The sequence below is a fragment of the Capricornis sumatraensis genome, chromosome 2 (genome assembly GCF_032405125.1).
Source record: "Capricornis sumatraensis isolate serow.1 chromosome 2, serow.2, whole genome shotgun sequence".
NCBI classification, from domain to species: Eukaryota; Metazoa; Chordata; class Mammalia; order Artiodactyla; family Bovidae; genus Capricornis; species Capricornis sumatraensis.
This window is the reverse complement of record NC_091070.1, coordinates 87,974,792-87,999,835: the sequence shown is the minus strand read 5'-3', so window position 1 is coordinate 87,999,835 and position 25,044 is coordinate 87,974,792. Positions and strand designations below refer to the sequence as shown.

The 25,044-nt window shown below is 46.4% G+C and overlaps 1 protein-coding gene across 2 annotated transcripts in view; it reads right to left on the bottom strand.

Moving 5' to 3' along the window:
• Positions 1 to 8,115: 8,115 nt before the first annotated feature.
• The window catches only part of MEGF11 (multiple EGF like domains 11), a 250,990-nt gene continuing 234,061 nt past the window's right edge, over positions 8,116 to 25,044 (bottom strand). The window contains exons 19-25 of one of the 2 annotated variants that reach the window (XM_068964859.1): positions 23,897 to 24,133; positions 22,302 to 22,420; positions 20,001 to 20,067; positions 19,247 to 19,348; positions 16,699 to 16,755; positions 8,907 to 9,113; positions 8,116 to 8,276 (exon numbers count right to left, since the gene is read on the bottom strand). In XM_068964859.1, coding sequence (XP_068820960.1) covers positions 8,116 to 8,276; positions 8,907 to 9,113; positions 16,699 to 16,755; positions 19,247 to 19,348; positions 20,001 to 20,067; positions 22,302 to 22,420; positions 23,897 to 24,133 — 950 coding nt within the window. The remainder of the gene's footprint in view (positions 8,277 to 8,906; positions 9,114 to 16,698; positions 16,756 to 19,246; positions 19,349 to 20,000; positions 20,068 to 22,301; positions 22,421 to 23,896; positions 24,134 to 25,044) is intronic. The other variant, XM_068964860.1, reaches the window with a different exon arrangement.

Below are 25,044 nucleotides of genomic sequence, written 5' to 3'. Positions count from 1 at the left end.
ACTTAGGCCAAAGGGTTCTTCAGGTAGACAAGAATCTTAAAGAGTTGGGAATGCTCATTAGAGCTAGTCATGTTTATTTCGTCATTGGGGAAATAGACATCCTAATATTTGTCAGTGATTTGCACTTAAGAGAATGCAAATGCTCTCAGTGGTTTGAGCTACTGTGATCATCTCTTCTATCTAGAAAAAGAAAAGCTGTACTGTTCAGATAGTTTTGGCCAACATTGGAAGCAGAATAATTCAAAGGTTAGGTGGATAATTTAGAACTTAATTCCAACCTGTTAAATTTTAATTTCTGGAGTTTTTTTTTTTTAAAGGAAAAAAATGAAGGCTGGATATTTGATGTCTCATAAACATCATAAGCCTGAGAAAAAAATTCAAAACAAAATATGCACAGTCATGCAAAATTTATAAGGATATCTATTCTCTGTGTGGAAAAAAAGATGAACAAAACCTATGAAAGGACCTTCTTTCACTGTTACATTTAGTGGGTTAGCATAACAGTCAAACCAGTGCCCCAAAGCTGCTTTCTGTCCTGGTTGGGTCAGTGCTGGAGCTGCCTTCCTTCTTGGGATTTGGCAGGTCAGCTTTTCCGCTCATCTATACAATATGCCAAATAAACTGGAGTTGTCATTCTAATGTCTTAAATTGTAGGAGGCTGATGGTAACAGTGAACTAATAGAAAATGCTAATGTCGCTCACTTCAGTCACACAGTCGTGTCCAACTCTTTGCGAACCCATGAGCCACAGCACACCAGGCCTCCCTGTCCATCACCAACTCCTGGAGTCCACCCAAACCTATGTCCGTTCAGTCAGTGATGTCATCTAACCATCTCATCCTCTGTCGTCCCCTTCCCCTCCTACCCTCAATCTTTCCCAGGGTCTTTTCAAATGAGTCAGCTCTTGGCATCAGGTGGCCAAAGTATTGGAGTTTCAGCCTCAGCATCAGTCCTTCCAAAGAACACCCAGGACTGATCTCCTTGCAGTCCAAGGGACTCTCAAGAGTCTTCTCCAACACTACAGTTCAAAAGCATCAGTTCTTTAGCGCTCAGCTTTCTTTATAGTCCAACTCTCACATCCATACATGACCACTGGAAAAACCACAGCCTTGACTACCATTTAAATAAAGGAGACCATCAGGATTAGACTGAGAGAGAATTTTTATTGAAGTATCCATTTTCCTAAAAATCGAATTGGGTAGAGAAATAATATTTGAAAGGAAGTTGATACTAGGCATACAATTAGAAAGTATGTTAAATTCTGAGGTAAAAGGTTGAACACGGTAGGTATAATAGAGTGGGTGACAAAACTTGGATATTAGTCACAGGTCTTCTAGTCATTGTTTTTCTGAGCCTCACTTTCTCCAGGGGACTGGATTAGATCCTTTTGGGGGTGTATCCTAGCTTTGATTCAGTAATCCTATGAATGTACGTGTTTTTCAGGTACTAGAGCCAAATTATTATACATTCTGACTAAAATTTAAATTTAATAGCTAAGTTAAAGTCAGATGTACACTTTGCAAGATGTTTTTGGTCTTACAATAACTTGATTAAAATCCTATGTTAATGCCATTAAATATGACAAAAGCTTTCAGAACATTTGCAGAATGACTGTTTCAGCAATATGCATCAAAGTACCATATGTACTATGGGGGGAGAAACACTTGAGGGGCTGCATTGTCAACTGTGAACTGAGAATTGCTTGTTTTTTGGGCTTTTACTGTTAAAATTCCGTTGGCTTTTAATATATACTTTGAAATATATTTGTGTTTGGGAGAGAGAACCTTTAAAAACTTGTGTTTTAATTTTTTTAATTATTATTATCTCTAAGAAGAATCTAGTAAGGTAGATGAGTTCATGGACTGATTCCAATAGAACCAATGATTAAATCCAAGTGTATAGGTTTGTGTGTTCACACACATGATATAATTGGCATTATTGGCTATTAGTAATCTAATTATTAGTAGTCTCCACATTTGAATTGAATTATTTAACATAATTAAGCATAGAATTGATAGGTCCTGGCACAGATGTCATGTGTATTGGCTGTTAACTACTCTGTTATTAATACCAGTGATGGTGGTGAAAATAGCCAACAGGATTCCTTTTCTGTGTTTCAGTCAATGTAACTTAACCTTGCCTCAGACCATAGAATCTCAGACCACGTTATCCCCATCCAAATGAGCAAGATTACTGCTTTCAGCACTCACTCCCAAGGCTCTGCAGGGTCATCTACTAGGCTAAACAGTGGCCTTGGAGGCAGAAACTGGAATGAAGAGGTAATCTGACAACTTGTGCTATAGACTAGTTTCCTCCTCCTGTGGGTTTGGATTGGACTACTGCTCAGAGTCTTTCTAGCTTTGCAGAAAGCTAGAATGAAGGAAATACATAGTCACCACCCCACTGAATCACCAGGGCCCTCTATTTATCCCTGCTATATTGTAAGAACCACAAAGGTAGGGAAGGTGCTTTGTTCATACTTAATATTCCTAATGTTTATCTCTCCTACAACCCTGTGTTGAAACAATAAAGAAGGAGCATGGGAAAGAGTGAAGGGCCAAATCCTAGGGTTCATTCTAGTCTAGTTTTGGGAGTTGTAGTCTGAGAATTACCATTTAGATTAAGCATCTTTAAAAAAATTTATTGAAAATTACTACATAAATAGTATATAGCAATTGTTACATGCGTGCTCAGTCTGATTCTTTATGATCCCATGGATGGTAGCCCACCAGACTCCTCTCTCCAAGGGATTTCCCAGGCAAGAACACTGAAGTGGGTTGCCATTTCCTTCTCCAGGGGATCTTCCCAGGCCAGGGATTGTACCCACATTCCCTGTATTGGCAGGAGGATTCTATACCACTGAGCCACCTGGGAAGCCCTAATAATTATTATATGCAAGTATAAATAATAGTCTAATGAATCCTTTATGTAGCTATCATCCACCCCTTCTGAGATTTTCTATCTGTTGCTATATACAGATGAATTGAGCCTCTTCTGTCTTTCCTCTGGCTTCATGAATGGCTAGTAGTATCATTCTAGAATCTTCTGTATTGAATGCACAGCTTGTAGTGATTGACTGCACAACCTGCTGCCTTTATCATTTATGGTATTGCGTGGTATTCTGAGTCTTATTAAAGTCATAGACTTAAAACACTATTATTCTCAGTAGATACCTTACAACTCTTGATTATGTATTATCTTTCACTTAGATGTCAAAGTCCCAGCCTCCCTGTTTTGAGGATTGTCTGTTACATCTTTTCTGAATGAGTCTTAATTTCTAAATTGCAAAAATACATTATTTTTGATTCAGTTCAGTTGCTCAGTCGTGTCTGACTCTTTGTGACCCTATGAATTGCAGCACTCCAGGCCTCCCTGTCCATCACCAACTCCCGAAGTTCACTCAAACTCATGTCCATCGAGTTGGGGATGCCATCCAGCCATCTCATCCTCCGTCGTCCCCTTCTCCTCCTGCCCCCGATCCCTCCCAGCATCAGGGTCTTTTCTAATGAGTCAACTCTTTGCATGAGGTGGCCAAAGTACTGGAGTTTTCAGCTTCAGCCTCAGTCCTTCCAATGAACACCCAGGACTGATCTCCTTTAGAATGGACTGGTTGGATCTCCTTGCAGTCCAAGGGACTCTCAAGAGTCTTCTCCAACACCACAGTTCAAAAGCATCAATTCTTGGCCGCTCAGCTTTCTTCACAGTCCAACTCTCACATCCATACATGACTACTGGAAAAACCATAGACTTGACTAGATGGACCTTTCTTGGCAAAGTAATATCTCTGCTTTTGAATATGCTATCTAGATTGGTCATAACTTTTCTTCCAAGGAGTAAGCGTCTTTTAATTTCATGGCTGCAATCACCATCTGCAGTGATTTTGGAGTCCCAAAACAATAGTCTGACACTGTTTCCCCATCCATTTCCCATGAAGTGATGGGACCAGATGCCATGATCTTCGTTTTCTGAATGTTGAGCTTTAAGCCAGCTTTTTCACTCTCCTCTTTCACTTTCATCAAGAGGCTTTTTAGTTCCTCTTCACTTTCTGCCATAAGGGTGGTGTCATCTGCATATCTGAGGTTGTTGATATTTCTCCCAGCAATCTTGATTCCAGCTTGTGCTTCTTCCCAGTCCAGCGTTTCCCATGATGTACTCTGCATATAAGTTAAATAAGCAGGGTGACAATATATAGCCTTGACGTACTCCTTTTCCTATTTGGAACCAGTCTGTTGGTCCATGTCCAGTTCTAACTGTTGCTTCCTGACCTGCATATAGGTTTCTCAAGAGGCAGGTCAGCTGGTCTGTTATTCCCATCTCTTTCAGAATTTTTCACAGTTTCTTGTGATCCACACAGTCAAAGGCTTTGGCATAGTCAATAAAGCAGAAATCGATGTTTTTCTGGAACTCTTGCTTTTTCGATGATCCAGTGGATGTTGGCAATTTGATCTCTGGTTCCTCTGCAGTTTCTAAAACCAGCTTGAACATCTGGAAGTTCACGGTTCATGTACTGCTGAAGCCTGGTTTGGAAAATTTTGAGCATTACTTTACTAGCGTATGAGATGAGTGCAATTGTGCACTAGTTTGAGCCTTCTTTGGCATTGCCTTTCTTTGGGATTGGATAGGCATTTTATTAAGTTGACTTGACTACCACATTAAGGCTTGTGAACTGACAGACAAGTTGAAAGGCTTTAGTTTGGCTTAAGTATGAGGAGTACATATAAAACTTTGAAAATATAAGGGAGAAATTTTAAACATACACCATTGAATGCATTCAGTAAGCTATTTTTAGCATCTGTATTTTATTACAAAATTAGTTCTGCTGCTTCTTTACCAGTTAGGTCACAAGCATATGTTTTAAAAGATCCTAAAACAGATGCACCCAGTGTCCTATAGTGGGTGATAACGTCTATTGGCAGACAGCTATTCATTGCTAACTGCTAGGTCACTTCAGTTGTGTCCAACTCTGTGCGACCCCGTAGACGGCAGCCCACCAGGCTCCCCCGTCCCTGGGATTCTCCAGGCAAGAACACTGGAGTGGGTTGCCATTTCCTTCTCCACAGCTATTCATTGCACTTATACAAATTAGGTGGCCATTACACTTATTCCTTTCCATAGAAGTACCTTTGTGCCTCTGGAGCTGAGCACAAGTTGTAATACTTGTCTTTGAGTCCAGATATTTGTGAAAGCGGAGAAATTCTCTATTTGAGTATACTGATGTGTGTGCAGTTTTTCACCGTTTTGGGGCATGAATGTGTTGTTCCCATTTGTTACTTTAAAGGAAAAGACTCTTTTATAACTTTGATAGAACCGTTTCACTTTTATTTTCAAACCCTTATCAGGATGATTTTCACTTTTCTGGCTCTCTAGAGTGACCACACAAAATGTAGGTTAGTTGTACCTTTAAACCTAAGGTGTAGATTATAGACACATTTTCAGTGTGCAGCACAACAGTAGGCATTCTTGTTAAATTAGTTTGAGAAATCCACTTTATTTTGTACAAGGTATGATCCCTTTGCACAGTGAACAAATATATTACAAATCTGGATTGTTTAAAAAAGTATTGCCATTTCACAGTTGCATTACGCTATTGTACAATAATTGTGTTTTTCTTATTCATTTGAATTGTATGCACATCACTGAGTCAAAACTTAATTTCTGTAAAGTAATGGAACAGATTTTTCCAAGTTGCCAATATAACGCACAGTGCACGTGTTTAGGTTGACCATGAACCTATTTGTGACAGTGCTAGACAGAAGTTCCTAGCAGTTGCTCTCTTAGATTGAAATGTCTTTTATCAGTAACTTTTAGCTATGTGAAGCTGCTGTTGTCACAGTAGATTAATCACACCCTCTGCCTTTCCCTTCTCCATTGTATTGCCTGATTTGAGTTGTATTACATTTCTTTGAAAATCATAGAATACTAGAGCTAGGGTTGGAGCTCCCTTGCCTTTCTCTGCTTCTCCCTTTTTTTTTAATACATGGGGAAAAAAAGGAACCCAGAGAGGGCAAGTTACACTAATCTTGACCCAGTGCTTTTGCAGTTCACCATGTCATCTCTTGCTGAATTTTGCCCAGAAGATACTCAGCAAAATAGAGGTGAAACTTGAAACTTGAGTGATGCTGCTTGTTTGCTGTTTGCCAGGCAGCAGTTATTGTACACGCAGGGTGAGGGAAGAAGGTAAAACCTGGGACTGAGACACGTTCCTTCTTGTTGATCTGACTTCACCATGCTTCTAGATCCTTACTTGACAAGATACTTGAGCACGTGTTGCCCTGAAATACCGAGGTAAGTCTCTTATCTATATTTCTACATATGTATGAGAAACATTTCCTTGGGCCTACAAAGTAATTTTCTAGTATTTATATTTTAATAAGGCTTTTTGGAAAGTAAATCTGCTATTGCTGATCACTTGCTCCCATGCACACATGCAGCATTCATGTAAGTGTTATATTTTCCCCTAACAATAAAATTTGTTTGCACCTTGAGTGAAGTGGGGGAGGGAGGATTTACTCATTTATTTTCTTGCTTTTGCTGGTTATTGCCCAAACTAATGGGTTCCATGGCAGACTTCCAGTGTGTGTCAAGGGCTGCAGAACTCCCACATTTCCTGCAGAGCTGTTCCAGCTTTGCAGTCATTTACAGTCACTTGGTTCCTCTTCTATATACCTGTTTGGAAGTATTTTTTATGGCCTGGACTGTTAATCAGGGAATGGAGTGGTATTGGGGTGGCTGTTGGTTTTCTCAGTTTGCCCTTTGGGTGTTCAATTCTTGTGAGGAGGTCCTCCTTAGGGCTTGGGAGTGGTGGCTTTTTGACCCATCTGAGCTCTTGTTTACTTATATTCATTAAAGTGGAACATATAGATACACCAAATACTGGAATCAGGGGCATTAAGCTCTTGTAATACATTTCTGGCTATCTCAGTAGGTGGTGCTTGGAAGGTGGAAGTAGTTCATATACTTAAAGTTTTTACATCATGTCACCGTAATTTGTTACAGTCCATTCTTTAATCATTTCATTTAGTTCCATCAGAAAGCATAATACACTTTAACAACTTAAACTTCCTATATCTGCTTTTAGGAAGTGGATTTCTACTTCCTAAAAATGGGAGTCTAATCTCTTCTGCAGTTTTAGGTTCCATACTACATCAAGCTCAAGATTTGTGAAGAAATGCTTGAAAGCATGTACTTTTCTGAGTCAAGGAATGCCAACCAAAATAAACTCCAGAGGCCAAATAACCATTTGTAGGGATACTTAATTCTTACCAGTCTATGACTGCTTGCTGAAAGGCATCATCTCAGAGTTTTATTTCATATGAAGTGACTCAGGAATTGGATAGCTAAGGAGATACAACAAGGCCGGGATCGGCTTGCAGTGTTCTTGAACTTTGAATTGGCAAGATTTGGTAAAGCTGGCTTAGAAATCATTGTTTGACTGAAAGAGGCTGCTGTACTCTGGAAACTTTTTTTTCTTTTACTACTACCAGGGGCAGAAGAGAGAGAGTTAATTTGTATTTCTTAAAGTTTTATTTAAAAAAAAAATTGAAGTTGTCAGCATTAGACTGTATATTAAACTCTGTAAGCTTGGCTATTGTCATTTATTTGACCTGACATACATGTACAGGTGCTTTAGGATTGATGTTAACACAGTTTATGTCTATGTACTAATTATCTTCGGCAATAAAGCAGATAATTGAGGAACTAAAGATACATATACATTTCAGGTGCCTCAAAGTAGTCCCCTCACCTCCCCAGTTTCCTTTCCTCTTAGGAAAGTTGGTAAAACCTATTCTACATGCTTTCTAAGCAACATGTTTCAGATAATATATATATTTAGCTGATGTTGATGAGTAGCTATATCTTAAATGTTTTCAAAGATCATATCATCCCGAGCATTTGGGGTTGGGGGTGGGTGGGTGGTGTATTTTGATTTTGAGAACAGACTTTTTGAACAATTAACCCAGTCCCTTGGAAGCTCTTCTTTAGTTCCAGGTGAATGTTATAACTAATACGCAGCTGGAGTCAGTCTGTACCATTATTTCAAGTCAAGGGATTGTCTTCTTTCAGAGAGTCAGAGAATATTCAGCAGAGCACATTGCAAGAGAGAGGCTTATCCCTCTTAAGACTGCTTGTCCTGGGATGGCCCACTGGCAGGGCTCTTTCTTACTGGGAGGAGGTCATAATGACCAGGAATATGGCTGTTCCTAGGTAGGTCGTATGGATTCTGGATATAGCTGGAGTTACAACCGCGGCCTTCTTGGACCACACTGACTGTGGGTTCTAAGGAATATAGTGAAAAATGAGTTCAGAGAACAGATTAGCTTTAGTTGCTTCGTTGGGCGGGGGAAGAGAATTCTATTTAACTTGGTGGGGAGAGAAACCAAGGACTTAGGATAAGTGTATAAGGGTTAGGACTGAGGCTTGTTCAAGAGACTGAAAATTTAAGTGAGTGTGTTGTCAGAATCCCAAGCTCTGGTCAAAACCAAGGGACCTTAGAATATCCCTCCTACCTTAGCGGTTAGGAGTCTTATCAGTGAACCCAGGGACATGGATTCAACTGGGAGGAAGTAGAACAAGATAATTTCAAAACTTGCTAACTGTTCTGATTGTTTTCTGTTTTAAACAGGAATTTGTGTCAACAATCAGTTGAGTGTGTGTATGTATCAGCTCCCCACCCCCAGTATTTCTGCTTCATACTTAGTGTTTTTTAAAAAACAGAGTTGGCACAAGAATTTGATTTCTTGTATAAGAGTGGATAGAGGTCCTGCAAAAGACAGTTCACTTTGAATTCCTTAAAAAAACAACAAAAGAAGGGGATGTTTTCAAAATGGGGACTGGAGAGGGCTGATTTGACTTCAGATGCTGCACTGATGCCCTGCTTTCACTAAGTTACTTATTTGAGACACCTACCAACTTCATATATATTTTTATTAGATGTCGACAAGGATGGCATATCTGTGTACGGAGACCCCCTGTGCACAGGCGACTTCATTTCTACATAGCTGCTTTCTGGAAGCTTGCAGGTGAGGATGGGTGGGTCCTTAATTGTGGCATAAGGGTTTTCACTGCTATTCAAGGAACAAGTGCTAGAACTGCACACGGATTCTTTCATGTAATCTGCAAGGCAAGAGAAATTTCTTAGGACAAACAAGGACATACGCTTAAATACCAAAAGCAGAGTACAGTTTATGTGCTGTCAGACTTGTGAAGTTGTCAACGCCTATGACAGGCTAAGATTCGTTTACTAACTACGTTGAGAAATGCTTTCTGAGGTAAGCAGAGTTCTTTTTTTTTTTAAAGAAACATGTTTTTTGGGGGATAAGAACTTTTTTGTTTTAGTAGGCAGAGCATCAGAGAGGGATTAATTCAAGATATTCATAATGTGCTTTCACATCTGTTATTTAATTTTTATAAAATCCTGCAAGGATAGTTTACTGTTTGCATTTTAGAGGATGATGGCCCAGGGAGCTGAAGTGATTTGGCTAAGGTCACATGGCAGATGAATGGCAGTGCCAGAACCCGAATCCATGCCTCAGGACTCCTTGGCTTGTCTGTTTTCTGTGACATCATTTTTCTGAATTCTTTTTGACGACTAAGCTTAGGTTCAGCAGTAGGTGTGTGATTCGGCACAAGTGTCAGCAATTTGGCAACCTTTAGACAGCCCACGGGTAGTATGTGCTCTCGCGAAGCTCATGATCAGAGGCAGGGCAGATTGAAGTGTAACAGGTTTAAAAAGCACCTTGGTTTCAAGCTAGGCTTTGGGAAGTTCCTGCTTTCTAGCAAGCCTGCAGTATATCTTGTGGGGTCACTTACCCCTGTTCTTGTGAATGCTCACTGAAATCTAATTTTACAGAATCTTTTCCTGATACCAGGAGAACTCATGTTGCTTCTCCTAGTGTCTCTCAGATGCGTCATCCCTAAGACTTTCGAGTATATTAGGGTATGAAAGGTTGCAAACTAATTTCCAAATATGAAGCAAGGTAACTGTAGCTCCCTGGAGGAAGAAGGTTTTCTTTGTCACTGGGAGTCACAAGGAAAGGGGAACCCTTCCTTCAGTCTCTCTGCTGTTTCACCTTTTGGGGGAAAATTCCTGCCTCCTGTTGATCGTTTCAAATGTGGCAGAATTTGCCCAGAAAAAGCAGAAGACTAATCTGGCAGTTCTGGCCCTCCTTCTAGGCTCTGCCAGCCAGGGAGCTCTAGAAATAAGCACTGAGTTGCAGGGACTTTAGTCAAGAGTGATCTTAGAAGTCTGAATTTCTTTTAAGTGGTAGCAGATGGTGAAATTTCTGTTTCTCAGCTCTAAATTTCTATAAGTGGTAGCAGATGGTAAAATTTTCAGATGATCTTTCCCTAGAACCACCATAGATTACATTTTGGGCTGCTCTTTATCCATGCCTTCTGCCTCCAACTTGTGAAATTAATAAAAATGTAAAGAAGTGGAAGTGGTAATGTAATTCAGGAGGTGACTGGAGGTAACCTCCAGGGAGAGGACACTCCACGTGACTGCAGAGTAGTTGACATGTGTGCCGCCGCAGGAGTCTCCCACAACAGGAGTCTCCCACGACAGGAGTCTCCCACAACAGGAGTCTCCCACAACAGGAGTCTCCCACAACAGGGAACTGGTTGTAGGGGATTTACTTTTTTTGGTTGGGATTCCCTGGTGGCTTAGCTGGTAAAGAATCTGCCTGCAATGCAGGGGACCTGGGTTTGACCCCTGGGTCAGGAAGATCCCTTGGAGAAGAGAATGGCTACCCACTCCAGTATTCTTCCCCGGAGAATCCCATGGACAGAGGAGCCTGGCAGGCTATAGTGCATCGGTTCGCAGAGTCAGATGCGACTAACGCTTCTTTGTTAGTGTAGGGTTATTTATGTTTGCTTTCACAGTTAACGTTTCCTCAACCTTGTACAAAACTGCATTCGCCTGTTAGTTCCTTCTAGTGTAGGCACAGCAGTAATAATTATTTCCCCTTCCGCTTTACTACTTAATGAGGAAATTGAGGTTTGAATAGGGCAGTGACTTCCCCAGGGTCACACTGGTCTTCGGTATTAAAGCAAGCCCCGAAACCAGGCTCAGAGCACATTGTGTCACAACTTAGCCCACAAGCAGAGAGAGAGAGATGTGAGCCTTGGGTCTGTTCTTAGTTTGTGCCCTCTCTAGCCTAGAACCCTAGAGAGGAGAAAATATTTTCTAAAAATTCTTGGCTCTCCTTGGTCTTCGTTGCTGCCCTCAGGCTTTTTCTCTAGTTGCGGTGAGTGGAGGCGACTCTTCGTTGCGGTGTGCCGGCTGCTCTCGGGGTGGCGTTTGTTGTGGAGCACGGGCTCTAGGCAAGCTGGCTTCCGTAGCTGTGACTCCGGGCTCTAGTGCATAGACTCAGTAGTTGTGGTGCACAGGCTTAGTTGCTCCTGGCAGGTGGGATCTTTCTGGACCAGGGGTCCAATTTATGCCCCTGCATTAGCAGGCTGATTCTTAACCCCTGGACCACTAGGGAAGTCCCGAGAAAACATCCTTGCTAGATAGCGGTCCCAGCCAGCCCTAGCGGAGGCTAAAGGGAGGCTGGATTGTCCTAACTGCTGGTGAGGTGCTCATGGCGGGGAGGTGGCTGTGGGTCCTTGGTCATGACCTACCTGAGCCACATTAAATTGCTTCTAGTGAATACTTTGTTCCTTAGTATAAGTGGATTGTGGTTAATTAAGTCTAAGAACCCCAGCTGGCCAACTGTTCCCACTTGAGGTTCTCTGACTTTCCCAGCCAAGTAGTAAGGCAGTATGACTCAGCTGCTCACGTGGAAGCTGAGGACTTCCAGTGTTGCTTAAAGGGCTGCTCCCTGAGTGGAAAGTCCTATACCTCGCCCCTCCTCCCCATGCAGGCACATCCTTTTGCTTTGATTGGCACCTGACTCAGTTACATATTTTCTAAAATTGGATGATTAGTGGTAGCTCGAGCTCACTTTATAGCACACATAGCTGGTCTCCGCTCACTCCAGTTAGATCATTTGATTCTTGTTACATCTGTGCCGGGGGCCCACGCAGTAAGGACTAATATTACTACTTTAGACATGAGGAAACTGAAGCTCATAAAGTTTGCCTAATGCTAGTAAGTTAGGACAACCCCTACCTTCTCTGATACCCAATCAAGATGTTTTCCCCTCACATTTTGTTACCCTGTCTATGGACTTCTCTGGTGACTCAGATGGTAAAGAATCTTCCTGCATTTTGGGAGACTGGGGCTCACTTCCTGGGTCAAGAGGATCCCCTGGAGAAGGGAATGCCTGCCCACTCCAGTATTCTTGCTCTGAGAATTCCAAGGACAGAGGAGCCTGGTGGGCGACAGTCCAGGGGGTCACAGAAGAGTTGGACCTGACTTAACGACAACAGCCTCCTCTCTTATATCCTAACTGCAAACTGTGTCTGTATCTGAAGGTACAGTTCACCCTCAACAAGGAGGGTGTTTGACCTATGGGACCCAGTTCTGCTGAGAAAGCCAAGCTGTAGGCTTTTTGTGGCCATCCCATGACCGATTGTTACAGCATTGGGCAAGCCTTGACACTCTAGCTCCTTGCCGAACAGATTCAGCCTACCAGTAGTGCAGCTCTTGTATCCACCAGAAAAGCTGGCTACTTTCAAGTTTGGGGAAATAGAGTTTGCTCTGTAGCAAAGGAGGCACCTAAATGGATAAAAGAGAAGCTTGGTTTTGTGGGAATGGGGGCTAGTTTCAGGGAGCAGCTGTATCATCCATAAAGGGACCAGAGGTAAAGACAAAAAGATGAAGAGTGTGTGCGCATGCGCGCGTGTGTTTTGACGTAGCGTTGGGAGGGTGTTGAAATACAGAATAATCTGGATTCTACTTCTAAGGACTGGAGGGAGGGGAAGGGCAAGGCCAGCTGGAAAACTATACTTCAGGAAGCTCTTCCTCTCTCCAGATGAGTCATCTACCTGCCTGCCCTGAGGGAGGGCAGGGCAAGGCGAAGAATAACCAGCTGCTTTAGGACACTTCCTCATCTTTTTATAGCCCCACTTCTGTGCCAGTGTCTGCACTTCAGGCGTGTTGCAAAGAAAAGGGAAGCTTCAAGCAAGGCTACCCAAGCTCTGGGGAGCTGCTCTTTCAAGGCCTGTAATTAGCATCAAGCCGGCAGATGTAGCCCTATAATGCCCTGTACTGCTTCTCACATACTTCCTACCTCTCCCAAATCACATACAGCCACATACTGTCAGAGGCAGAAGGGGTCTCTGAAATGAGCTGGTTGAAACATCTTCATCTTATAATGGAAGCAGCAAATCGAGAAGGGGAAATGACTTTCCAAGGCCACCTTGTGAGTAGGATTTGAACTTAACACTAGCCTTTGTTCAGTCACTAAGTTGTGTCTGACTCTTTGCAACCCCATGGACTATAGCCGACATGGAATTTCCCAGGCAAAAAAACAAGAATGGGTTGCCATTTCTTCAGGGGATTTCCTGATCCAGGGATCCAACCTGAGTCTCCTGCTTTGGCAAGCGGATTCTTTAACATTGATTCCCCAGGGAAACCCAACCCCAGCCTTTAGGTTCACATTATCATCTAGTTAAGGCCAATATTTCACTGTTGCTGAAAACCCAGGCACCAAATACCCATCTCTTCTTCTCAGCCTACTCATATTAGGAGGCCACACTGCCTTTTCTCTTCCTGGGCCCTGACTTCCCACCTTTCTCTTGATTGAGAGATAAGGACTGGGGAGAGGAGTTGGAGATTTCAGGGCCAGAAGGAGAACTGGAGGGAGGGGGAAAAAACTGGCTGAAAAAAGTCTTCATCTTATAATGGAGGATGTCACGATGTCAGTGGGCTCCTGATTACCTTGGAAGCCAAGGTTACTGCAAGGAGACACCTGAAGGTTGGATTAGCAAGGGGCATACAGGTGGGGAAAGTGAGCAGCAGTAGGACCCAGGATTTCAGGATAAGGGTGATGGAGACTAGTGGGGAGGATTTCTTCTATAGCACTTTGAAATGCATGACAGAAAAGTGTTGTCATGAAGCAGTTTGTTGGAGAATAATTGTGAGGGTCAGGAAGGGGAAGGAGAGATGGAAAGGTGTTTAGAGAGAAAATGGGGTTAGCAGTTTGAATGGCCTCATGCAACCTCCTGGATGACAAGGGAAGGTCTTCAGGAAGGAATGGAGGAGAGGGAGCATTGACTGAATTACATTAAGATTTAGCATGTCAGAGCTGGAAAGGGCTTTAGAGACCCTGTCCTAATAGAGTAAGAAACCAAGACCCAGTAAACAGCACCGTGATCGAATCAGCGCTACACAGCAAGAACCAAGACTAGAACGCAGTTCTTTTTTTTTCTTTTTCTTTTAATTTTTCGTCTGAGTTCTGGGGCTTGTAGAATCTTCATTCCTCAACTAGGGATTGACCGTGGGCTCTGGCAGTGAAAGCGCCAAGTCCTAACCACTGGACTCTCAGGGAATTGCCCCATAGAACCCAAATCTTTTAACTCCCAGATCAGGTCTCTTTCCCACTGAGTTCAGAGAACACTAACACTCTTAACTCTGATAACCACTGATTTGGTCTGGCCCAGCAGTTTTAGGAAATAATTCCACTCCTGGTACGTAACTTGTTTATTGAATGTGTTTTGGGGGACATCCAGTTGGTGGGGTTTATTCCATGTCCCTGATACGTGTAAAGCTGTGACCTCTGGTTTCTGGTATGTTGATCCCTAATACCTGTTGGTACATTTGCCTATATAGCCCTCTTTTCTCTCCAATTAAGAGGATGAGATTTATAGGCAGGGTGGTGAAACGAAACCTGGCCACAGGCCTGCTCGGTCTCCCCTGCACTCAGACTCAGGTGGATGATCCCACAGAACAGGAGTGCATGATGCCGAGGCTGGGACACTGCTGTCCTTAACTGCGTTTCGCATTCGTGGCTGCGAGTAACAGCTCTTACCACAATGCGCAGGACACGAAGTGCGCTGGGAAATGTGTGTTCATGTACTGCGGTGTCTGGGCCTGTCTGTGTTCATTCAGGCTTGAGTAATGGGTATTCTCAGAGCTGTCAAGGGCCCATGCCTCTTGGAGAAACCGAGGTCCAGGATCATGGTGATGAAACAGTATAGTGCCTTTCTGTTGTTTAGCTTCATCTACTGTGATGGTGCTGGCTTTCATTCAGGTGGTTTAAGTCCAAAAAAAAAAAAAAAAAAGCCAGAATGATGCTCCCAAGGGTATAGGGTTCTTTGCTGACCAGGAGGCTATGGGTGGCTGCCTGTCCCCAGATAGTTTTCTTGGGCAATGCACATCTTAACATGTGCTGGTGGAGACTTGTTCTTCCTGCCCTTGTTGTGTTCAGAACACAGAGCTCACCGCCACCTGCCCCTAGCACCCCCTACTTCTAGTAAGCACCCCCTATTTCTAGTAACCACCCCACAAAGGGCTGTATATGACTAGCTCTCCTTGGTTAGGAAATAGTTGTGTCTCAGGAATATCTTAGGCTAACTAAATCTGATGGGAAATCTGAGTCAGTCTAGACCAGTGGTTTGTAAGTGTTAGGTGATCTGCTACATAAGGGTACCCTGAGGCACTCAGCACTCTTGATCTGTTGCATCAGAATCTTGGAGACGCAGGGTGTGGGCATCTGTATTTTTAACAAGCTTTCCAGGTGATTGTGGTACACAGGTTGATTTAGGATATCCACTGGGATCGTTGCTGTAAGTCTTATCTCTTTCAGTTTGGCTGAGTTTCTTTTTTTAAAATTTAATTTGGCTATGCAAGGTCTTAGTTGTGGCAAGTGGGGCCTGCTTTCCCAACCAGGGATAGAACCCAGGCCCCCTGCATTGGGAGTATAGTCTTAGGCACTGGATTACCAGGGAAGTCCCTGGCTGAGATTCTTGAATAGATTTCAGAGACAAAGGGACAACTCTGTTACATCGGTATAATCCTGTACAGTATGCAAAAACTTCTAATTTGTGATTTTTATTGCATACTCAGGGTAAGCTTGTTAGACCGTAGGACATGCATACTTATCTCAACGTTGCAATTGAGGAAACCGGGCCTTGGAGAGGTTTGTCATAGTTAATAAGTGACATAATTTCAAAGCCACCTGTTTCATACATTCTTTCATTTTAAACCTAGGCCCTAAGCCTGGGAAAGGACCTGACCTTTCACCTGTGGCTTCACCTGTATACTTCGTAGAGGGATGATCTGACTTGCAGTTCTCATGTGCTGGGGATTAGTCCTAGCTTCTCTGCTCTATGGGACAGAGACCTCGTAAAGATGGGGCATTGTACAACAGTAACACTAGGTGTCATTTCATTCCTTACGCCCCCAGAAAGCCAGCAGGTACAGGGTGGCGTTCCTCGCCAGTGCAATGACAGGAGGCCTCTGGGGCAAGTAGATAGACTTTATTTCAGATTTCATAATCAATTGAACTCATACTAATTGGTAGGATAATGACGTTCTGCATTTCCGAAGACATTTAGTTGGCATCTATAAAAAATCCCACAAGCATTTCCTAAGCAGGTGCAACTGAAATCAAAAGATGAAATCGTTATTATTATGATTGCTCCTCCTGGGCAGAGCTACCCAGCCGTTCCAGGTTTGTGGTCTTTAACTTTTTTGGGGAGTGGGGGGAGGAAATGCGTAGTTTTGTCTCTGGTAGAAACCCTGGCAATTTCAGATTTGCATTCTTTATCTTTCTTAGCCTTCCTAACGGTACATCATGATTAGATACTCTACCTTTGAAGCCTTTGTCCATAACGTATGTGTTCTGACGTCTATCCATTCCACAAGCACCTGTGTAAAAATAGAAAAAGGAAAGAAAAATGGAGGGGTGAATGAGGTTTACTTAGACTACATGTATTATTATTATTTTTTTCCTGTTCTACCCAGAAAATAGTTCTTTAGTTCTAGAAAATTACTCGGGGTTTAATCTCCTCTAAGTCATCTTGACCATATGAGAGTTCTTTGAAAAGCTCCTACGCCTAAGTGGTGAGCTCTAGCACCCCCCGCATATTTAGCGCTGCTGCTCTGGAACCTCTTTGAGGGGAATGTCTTCCTGGAGGTGATCCCAGGCAGTTCTGATGCCACCTACAGTCACTGTAAGTGAAGTTCCATGTTCCAAGAATATAGGATAGGGAATGAATCAGGACCAGTTCCTAGCTTGGGGGAAGGGTGTGTGACATTCCAGATCCCAATTCTGTTGGATTTTGGAATGAGGGGGAAGACTTTCTCACCTCATAGCTCTAGTCTTGCCTGTCTCTCCCCTTGTGGGTCCGATACTCGATTGAGGGGAGCCAGAGGGAGGTGGACAGGCAGCTGAGGTTGATTAGTCCTCTCTACAGGTTCTATAGTCATTCCCAGCCAGTCAGCTCTTTTAGTCCCCTGCCCCTACTTTTTTGGGTGGACTATATGCACATAATTGAGAGTTGTCTTTGAACAATATTACCAGTGTTTTTCAATCCCAAGGATTTCTTTTTTCCCTTTTGGCTACCACAGTTTATCCTAGGCTCCCACAATGCATGGTCCTCAGCACCAGCCAGAGGTAGGAAAGACATGAAACTTCAGGGACCAAGCTCAGGTTCTTCGCTGCTGGTGATCCCAGAAAAGAAACTATATGATATTTTGAATTTGGACAGTAATGACTTGAGCTCACAGTCAAAGCCTTCCCGCCCGCCTCTGCCCCCACCCTCACCCCCCGCCCCCAGCTTTTAACTGAGGCTGCAGTATTAGTCAAGGGATGCAGCAAGTGCTTACTAAAATACAGTTAGACTCCACTTAACTCTCCCCAGTGTCTGACACCGAAGACCAACACGTGGCTGTTCTGATACCTCCTCATGCCGCCTCCATATAGACTTAGTGGAATTTGTGGAAGCCTCCTCCTGTCTTCCTGCCTTCCACATGGTACTGAGTGATAGAGTAGAGCCAGGTCCAAGTTTTCTCAAGTTTGCTATTCTTCTAAAGGACCTATAGGTACCTGTGCCCTTCAGAAATAGGACAGCAACAATCTGAACCCCTGGCATTTTTATTCTGGGACCAGGGGCTTCCTTTGCCCTCCCTGAGGGATGGAGGCTAGGCTATTAAAAAGTTAACCCCCTTTTCATAGAACAGAATTCAGACTCAAAGGCAATGACTTGTCTGAGACCACACCAACAAGTGAGAAGGTGAGCTCCATGTAGAACCCAGATGTCCTGAAGTGCACTCTCCCATTGTTTACTAGCCTATCAGTGTAAGCCAAAACATGACGTGTGGTGGCGTTGTCTGTAGTAGTTGAAGAGAGAGATCTGGGCTGAGCCCAGAGGATGCTTCCAAGTGGAAAGGGGTGCAGGGTGGTGATTGTGTGTGTGTGTGTGTGTGTTTGTGTATGTTGCAGGGGGTGGGGATTGTATTCTGTGGGATTATTGAATGTCCTGAGCACTGCTCAAGGGGCTGACAGCCGGGAGCACAGCCTCCTGGGTATAAGCCCAGGGTTTCTGAAGCCCATAACTACTTACTGGGTAGATGAGTTCAGATCTTTGCTCTTCTTACTTTCCCTGGACCCGGAGACCTGCAGGGGTTGCTAGAGCTGCATTTCAGTTGAGCTCTAGGAACCAGCTAGAGCCTGAATTTAGGCCCCAAGGGTGTTCAGGGTGCCCTCAAGGGCAGGGGCACTTTGTTGGGGGCCCAAATTCTCTGTTCATTGGACCTACTTCTGTAACTCCTACCCCACCTCCTCCCACAGTAGGGACTGACCTTCAAAGTCTCATTTTTGCATCTTTCCCAAGCTACCAGGTTTGAGCCTAATATATGGGCCCAGAGGATGCTGATTGGCACATCCGGCCTCAGCCTCTCTAGATCCCTCCTGGACCACCTGCCCTTGGATCTAGCAGTGCTTGGTCTGGGCTCTGCCTCTGGGGGACTCTGGGCTTTTTGGCCAGTCTACTCTCTGTCATCCACACCCTTGGGCCCAAAGATGTGGCCACCCCCAAGTCGTTTCTCAGTGGTTTTGGGTTGTAGTCCATGGTCTGCAGGGAGTGTGGTTACGCTGTGTTCCCTCCACGTAAAACCAGTTGCAGTTTGTACATATCCACTGAGCATGATAGCAGGAATGACTGAGGAATCCAGACAGGTTTCCTTCTTCCCATGGGGAACTAGGCTTGTCAGAGGGAAGGGGCTCAGCAGGGAGAGTTCTGGGTCCATGGGGGTGGGTTAAGGGATAGGAAGGGGATTTGGGGTAGGTGCTGGGTCTGGTCTGAAAGGATGGCCTCAGGGGTCCAGGGGATAGAGGGTATAGGGCTGGGAGTCTAACCTGGCGAGTGTAGCTCAGCGGGGCGGCTGAGGTGTCTAAGTTCAATGTAGAAGTCTTCGGGCGGGTACCTGGCCTCCAGGGCACTGATCTGGAAATGGGAGTCTAGTGAGAGGAATGACAGGGAGCAGCCATTATTCCCAGGGCCCTGGTATGGCAGGGGAGGGGTGCGTAATACAGGGGTGGGAGGGGGGACAAGAGGCAGGGTGGAGCAGGTTGAAGGGAATTAGGGCTTCCGTGTAGCGTCCGAGGGAGCCTAGAGCCAGTGGGGCCAGGGGGTTTGCTAGAGGTGAGGCCAAATGGCCTTGCTGCCTCTCACCCTCATCCCTCACCCCACCCCCCTCAGGAATTAGTGTCACCAGGGCAGTGGGGCAGTGGGAAGAAGCCCTTGAATGGGGCACCTTGGTAGTAGGGCCTGGCTCAGGCAGGGGGTCCATTTCCCAGATGGTAAGTGCATCTTTTGCCTCCAACCTGAATCCCCACACCTGGACCCAAGCTTTCTCCCTTGTGGTCCTGGTCACAGCCACCCTCACCTATCCCCTAATAGGAATGAAAGGGGCCCTGGGCTTCATCTGCTTATGAGAACTGAAATAGGGGCTTGAGTGTCCTCCCCACACCCCTTTTTCCTGGGGGAAATCATGCTTAAGGTTTATCTACTAACTCTCTCTTGGAGCTGGGACAGGGCCCCTGTCAATGTGGGAGAAGGAGAAGATGGCGGGGCATGATGGCCAGGGACCAGACTCAAACCACTACTGACCTAACACGTTCACATAGTTGTAGGGGGTCCAGCCTGCCATGTCTCTGTCAAGGGACTTGTTACTGAGCTGTTTGGAAAGCAGGAGAACGAGTTAATATCTAGTGCCCTTGAGATGCCCCTGCCCAGCCTTTGCTTTTGCCCACCCTCTTGTACCACCCCTGTGATGACTCTGACCCACCTAGGTGCTAGGTCGTTGGGGGGATGGACAAGGTAAGTGTTCCATGACAGGCCACCATGGTGTGGCTGGGCCCAGTGGGAGCCGAGCATATGTCCCCATCTAAGCTGTCTGGCTGAAACTGTAGGGCTTCCAGGCCCCTGGGACAAAGGGGAGCCAAGAACTGACCTGAGCCAAGCTGGCCCTGGTGGGGGAGGCAGGTCAGTGAGTGGGGCTGCGGGAGACAGGGTGTGTGGCAGTGTCTCGGCTGCAGCATGAGGCCATCCCCAGCAGAGGGGGCGGCGCCGAGGCTGCCTGCAGCATCAGCGTTCCCTCTGCTACCTGATCCAGGCTGAGGGAGAGTCTCCCTTTCATGTGACGAGGGGAAGGCGTCAAGATAGCGTCCTGCACTCTCACAGCTGCCCTTCATATGAGGCAAGGATCGTTGTTCTCATTTCACAGATGGGGACCTGAGTCCTGCTCGTGGGCCCTATGCAGGGTCACACACAGAAGAGCTGGGTCTACACCTCAGGTCTCAGCTCCTAGACCCATGTCCTTTCCATGTCATCACAGCTGCTTGCCCCTGCTACCCATGTGCTAGGCTGAGGGTTCTTGACTACACGGAACTGCTTTGGGGCCCTAGGGTGAAGTGAGCCAGAGAATCACCAAGTGGGCTGCACTGTAGTAACTCCACCCCCTGACTTAGTGACAGAAGGTGACTGGTACTTCGCTGTTAGAATGAGACTAAGAATCACAGGGACTTGGCCCCTCATCCCTGGCATCCTTTCCCTCGCGTCCGCTGTAGCCTTGATAACGTGGCTCTTGTTAATCACGGGCCTCCTACTGGGAAACTTCTGGATTCCTTTCCCTTGGCTCCTCAGATAGGCCTAAAGCTGTGAGGCTGGGTTGAGCTGATGGTCACAGGCTTTGCGTGTGGACCTCAAGGTCCCCTTGCATGCAGCACTCCCATTCCATAGGAGAACTGAAGCTGAGAGCCCTGAAGAGTGACCTTTGGGTGCTGGCTTGATAGTAGTAGCTCTTGGGGCTGTACGGGGTCTGTGGTGTTGTCGCTGGGGGGGGTTCAGGATGCACTCCTACCAGATCTGTGGTCTGTGGATGTTTTCTGGGGGGCAGAGGGGGAGAAATGATCCCTATAGCTCTAAGGCACAGACCTAGAGGATGAAAACTGTGCTCCTGTACATGTCTCTGACCCAGGACAGAGGTACAAGAAGTCAGGAATCCTGGGATTGTACCAATCCCCCCGCCCCAACCTCCCCATGATCCATGGTGTGTATGTCTGCATGCGTGCAGTGTGAGCCCTTTGACCTTGTGGTCTTTTGGGGCTGTTTCTCATTTCTGAACCTCTCTGCCCATTATAGGTCCTGGCATACTGGGAGCGGGGGTTAGTACATGTGTGTGCTGAGACGTCCTTGCCCAAGGGGCCTGTGACTTATGTAAAAGGACATCTTGCCAGCAGCCAGCGTTATGTTGGAAGCTGGGAGGGAGGGCCCTGTCCAGGGTGGTACACACCTGACCTTGAAGTGCTGCCCGACTCTGTCAATGGGAACACGGGCTGTGGCTGATGTTTCCGTGTCCTGTGTGGTGGTTCTGATAGCAACGTAAGTTGTGGGTGTGTGCTGATAACATGTAGTGTGTCCAGGTGCGAGGATGTCAGGTGGTACCTGAGCACTGGCAGTTGCTCTGTGCGCTTGTGGCACACATGGTGTTGGTAACATACTGCAGTGATGAGTGGTGGGGTGTTTTCATTATATGTGTTAACATGAGGCGGAAGTGGTCACGTGGTTGTGTGTGACAAGGCTACAGATGATTACAAGATGATCACATAACTTGGCACCCGCTGGTTACACACAGGGTATAGGGGTGTGTATTCACTGAGTGATGCTGTGGGTTGGTCACGTGTGGCGTGTACTGGTTACATGGCCCGTGTTGGCTCCATAGAGCCTGCTGGCTTCCTCTTACACGCTTCACAGAGTGTAGACGTGGGGTCACGGGGCTCTGTTTATTGTATTGGCAGTTGGTTCCATGCAGACCCTGGTTAGTGGCGGTGCAATTTCTTCCCCGGGCAGAGGGGAGGGCTCTGTGGGAAGAGAGTGGATGGGGACTGGGGAGAGTCAGGGGCCCGGTACCTTGGTGGGGCTGTTCCTGTCCAGAGTGCTGGCCTGGCTGGTGGCAGGCCCCCCGCACGCCAGTGCGTGGTAGCTGGAATTGGAAAAGCACTGGGCATGGCTGCTACTTTGAGACAAATCTGGGAAGAGAACAAGGTGCCACATACCATCATACCCCTGCCCCTGTCACGAGACAGCCCTAATCTAATGCTTGGTGTGGCCGCCTTGAGAGTGCTCTGCAGAGAGGCAGCCGAGTCCCCCATCCCCCGAGCTTCCTGGCGTCTACTGTTCCCCCTGGAAACTTGTAGAGCCTGACTTGTCCCTTTCCTTGTGTTGGCCCTGCTTGCAGTGTGCCAGTGTGGGCAGTGGTACCAGCATGAGAAGTGTTAGCTTGACAGCCTCAGTATCCTTGAGTCGCTGTGTAGGGCTGAGCTGACCCTCCCCTGCCTCCTCTGGGGTCAGATCCCAGTATTGAGGCTGTAGAGAGAACCCCACTCCTGGCCTTGCCCTCCTGCAAATTCCAGGACCTCCACACTGGGCTGGGGAATTCCAGTGGGATGGTCTGGGAAAACCCAGCCAACCTTGCTTATTATGGTCAGAGAAGAAAGTCCCCAAATCTGTAAGCTTTGGGACTTCATCAGAGGATCTCAGCTTTGGCTGAAACTCAGGGCGGCACCCAGACCAGCAGCTCTCTCAGGCAGGGTCTGTGCCCGGGCCTGTGATGTGCCGTGCGTAGCACAGAGCTGGGTAAATGGTAGGCCACACCTAGCAGGAATGGCGTGTCAGCAGGCTGACGTTATCTCTGGGCTTTCTCAGGCAGCCATGAGCCATGGAGCCAGCTATGGAGAGCTGGCATCCTGTGCTTTCCCCAGCAGGCCTACCCTCCTGTGGCTCAGGGCTGGGGGCAGTGTTAGGGCACTTTGACCTTTTCAGTTTAATAAAATATGAAGCAAAAAGCTGTTCTTATTTCTAAGGCAGCAGTCTAGGGTTAGGGGGGAGGAAGGGTTGGCCCAAGAGCCCCATCCCCACCCCTCTTGGACTCCCAGATCGAATTCCTGCTGGCATTGGTACCACATTTGTGAACAGGCTGGGTTCCTGCAGACCTGTCTCGAGGGACATATCCCACACTTTCAGCACTGTCCCGTCTCACTGCAGATCGGGCCCTCCTAACTCTGGGAACTGGGAGGGAGGGATGCTCTGAGGCCTTCACCAAGGCAGCAAAAAGGAGACGGGGCTTGGACAGTGGGCCCCAAGGCTGGTTTCCTGAGGTGGTGCAGACATCAGGCTGGGGAGAGGGTCCCCTGCAGCATTTAGGCAAGTTACTGCTTCGTGTGGACGTTCTGCGACTGAAGCCCAGTGAGAAGGGGAAGTTCTGGAGAAATGAAAGAAGCCTGCTAACCGTAGCTGTGACACTCCCTGGGGACCCTGTCTACCTTTCCAAGTTAGCTCCTGCTGCTCGCCGCCACTGTCTCTAGGCGAGTCTGAGCAGCCAGCCCTGCAGGCACCACCACCCACCTGCACCAATAAACCCGGGGTCCCCAAGAATACCGCGGGGTTCCTGCTGGGTTGTGTGTGGGGGGGGTGGCAGCGTGTGGTGCTGGGGGCATAGCTCTCACCTGAGAGGGAGTAGTCAGTGCTGGCCATCCTCATGGCGGGCGTGTAGGAGACGCGGGGAGCCAGGTCCCGGCCCTTCTCTTTTTGTCGCCGCCGGCGCCAGGCAAACAGTCCTAGCAGCACCACGATGAGGAACAACAGGAGGACGATTCCCGTGACGGCGCCCACTGAGTGCCGCTCTGCACCCAGCGCTGGGCTGATCTTGGTGTAGGGGTTCAGCTCCTCCATCATGAGGGCAGCTGCAGACAGAGGCGGGGCTGAGCTGGAGGCAGGCCTGCTTCCTCTCAGGTCGCCTCAGCCTGTGGCTAGGCTCCTCTAATGTCGAGAGACCCTGGTTTAGGTCTTGGCCCCCCTTCAGCATCACGTGTTTGGACGTGTGTTCAGCTGTCTGTCTACCCAGGTGGAGTCCCACCCAGGGTCATGACAAGGAGCAAATGTGATCATAGATGGAAAACAAACAATAGGTGTTTAGTGAGTATTTTACTTTGTTCTAAAACTGAGTTACAGATATTAACCCATTTACTCTTTCTAGTAGCCCGCAAAGGGATGTTTATAAGTCCTATAAGAAATAAAGACTAATTATTTCCCTTTCACAAATGAGGAAACTGAGTCACTGAAAGGTTAGGTAACTTACTTGAGATCACACAGCCAGTAACTGGTAGAGTTGAGTTTCTCAGGAGTCAGGAAATGTTGGATTCAGCCCCTCTCCCTGTTTACCAGCTGTATGACTCGGAGTCCTTGGTCTGCCCATTTGTAACACGGGGACAGTAATCCCACTGTGAGCACTAAACAGACTGGCAGTGAAAGCTGTGAGTGCTGAACCAGTGTGCTCAGGATTGCTGCTCCTAAAGTATCACCCCTCTCAGTGATACATGCGGGCTGGCCCCCATCCCCCGCCACAGTGCAGTGGAAATGCCTTTTGCCCCTTTCCTGTCCTGTGGATGCTTGCATGCCCATTCTCGTCCCTGGCTCCTTGAACCAACAGCAGAAACCATTCATCCAGTGCTCGTTCACGAGCCAGGCACTGTGCTGAGTCCTTTACTCACGTAATCTCAACTTGGTCGCTAACAACTACACGCTGCAGTCTTGTCTGACCATAGATAGACCTGGAGCCAAGGATGAGCCCCTTTGGGCTCCTTGGGTCTCAGCA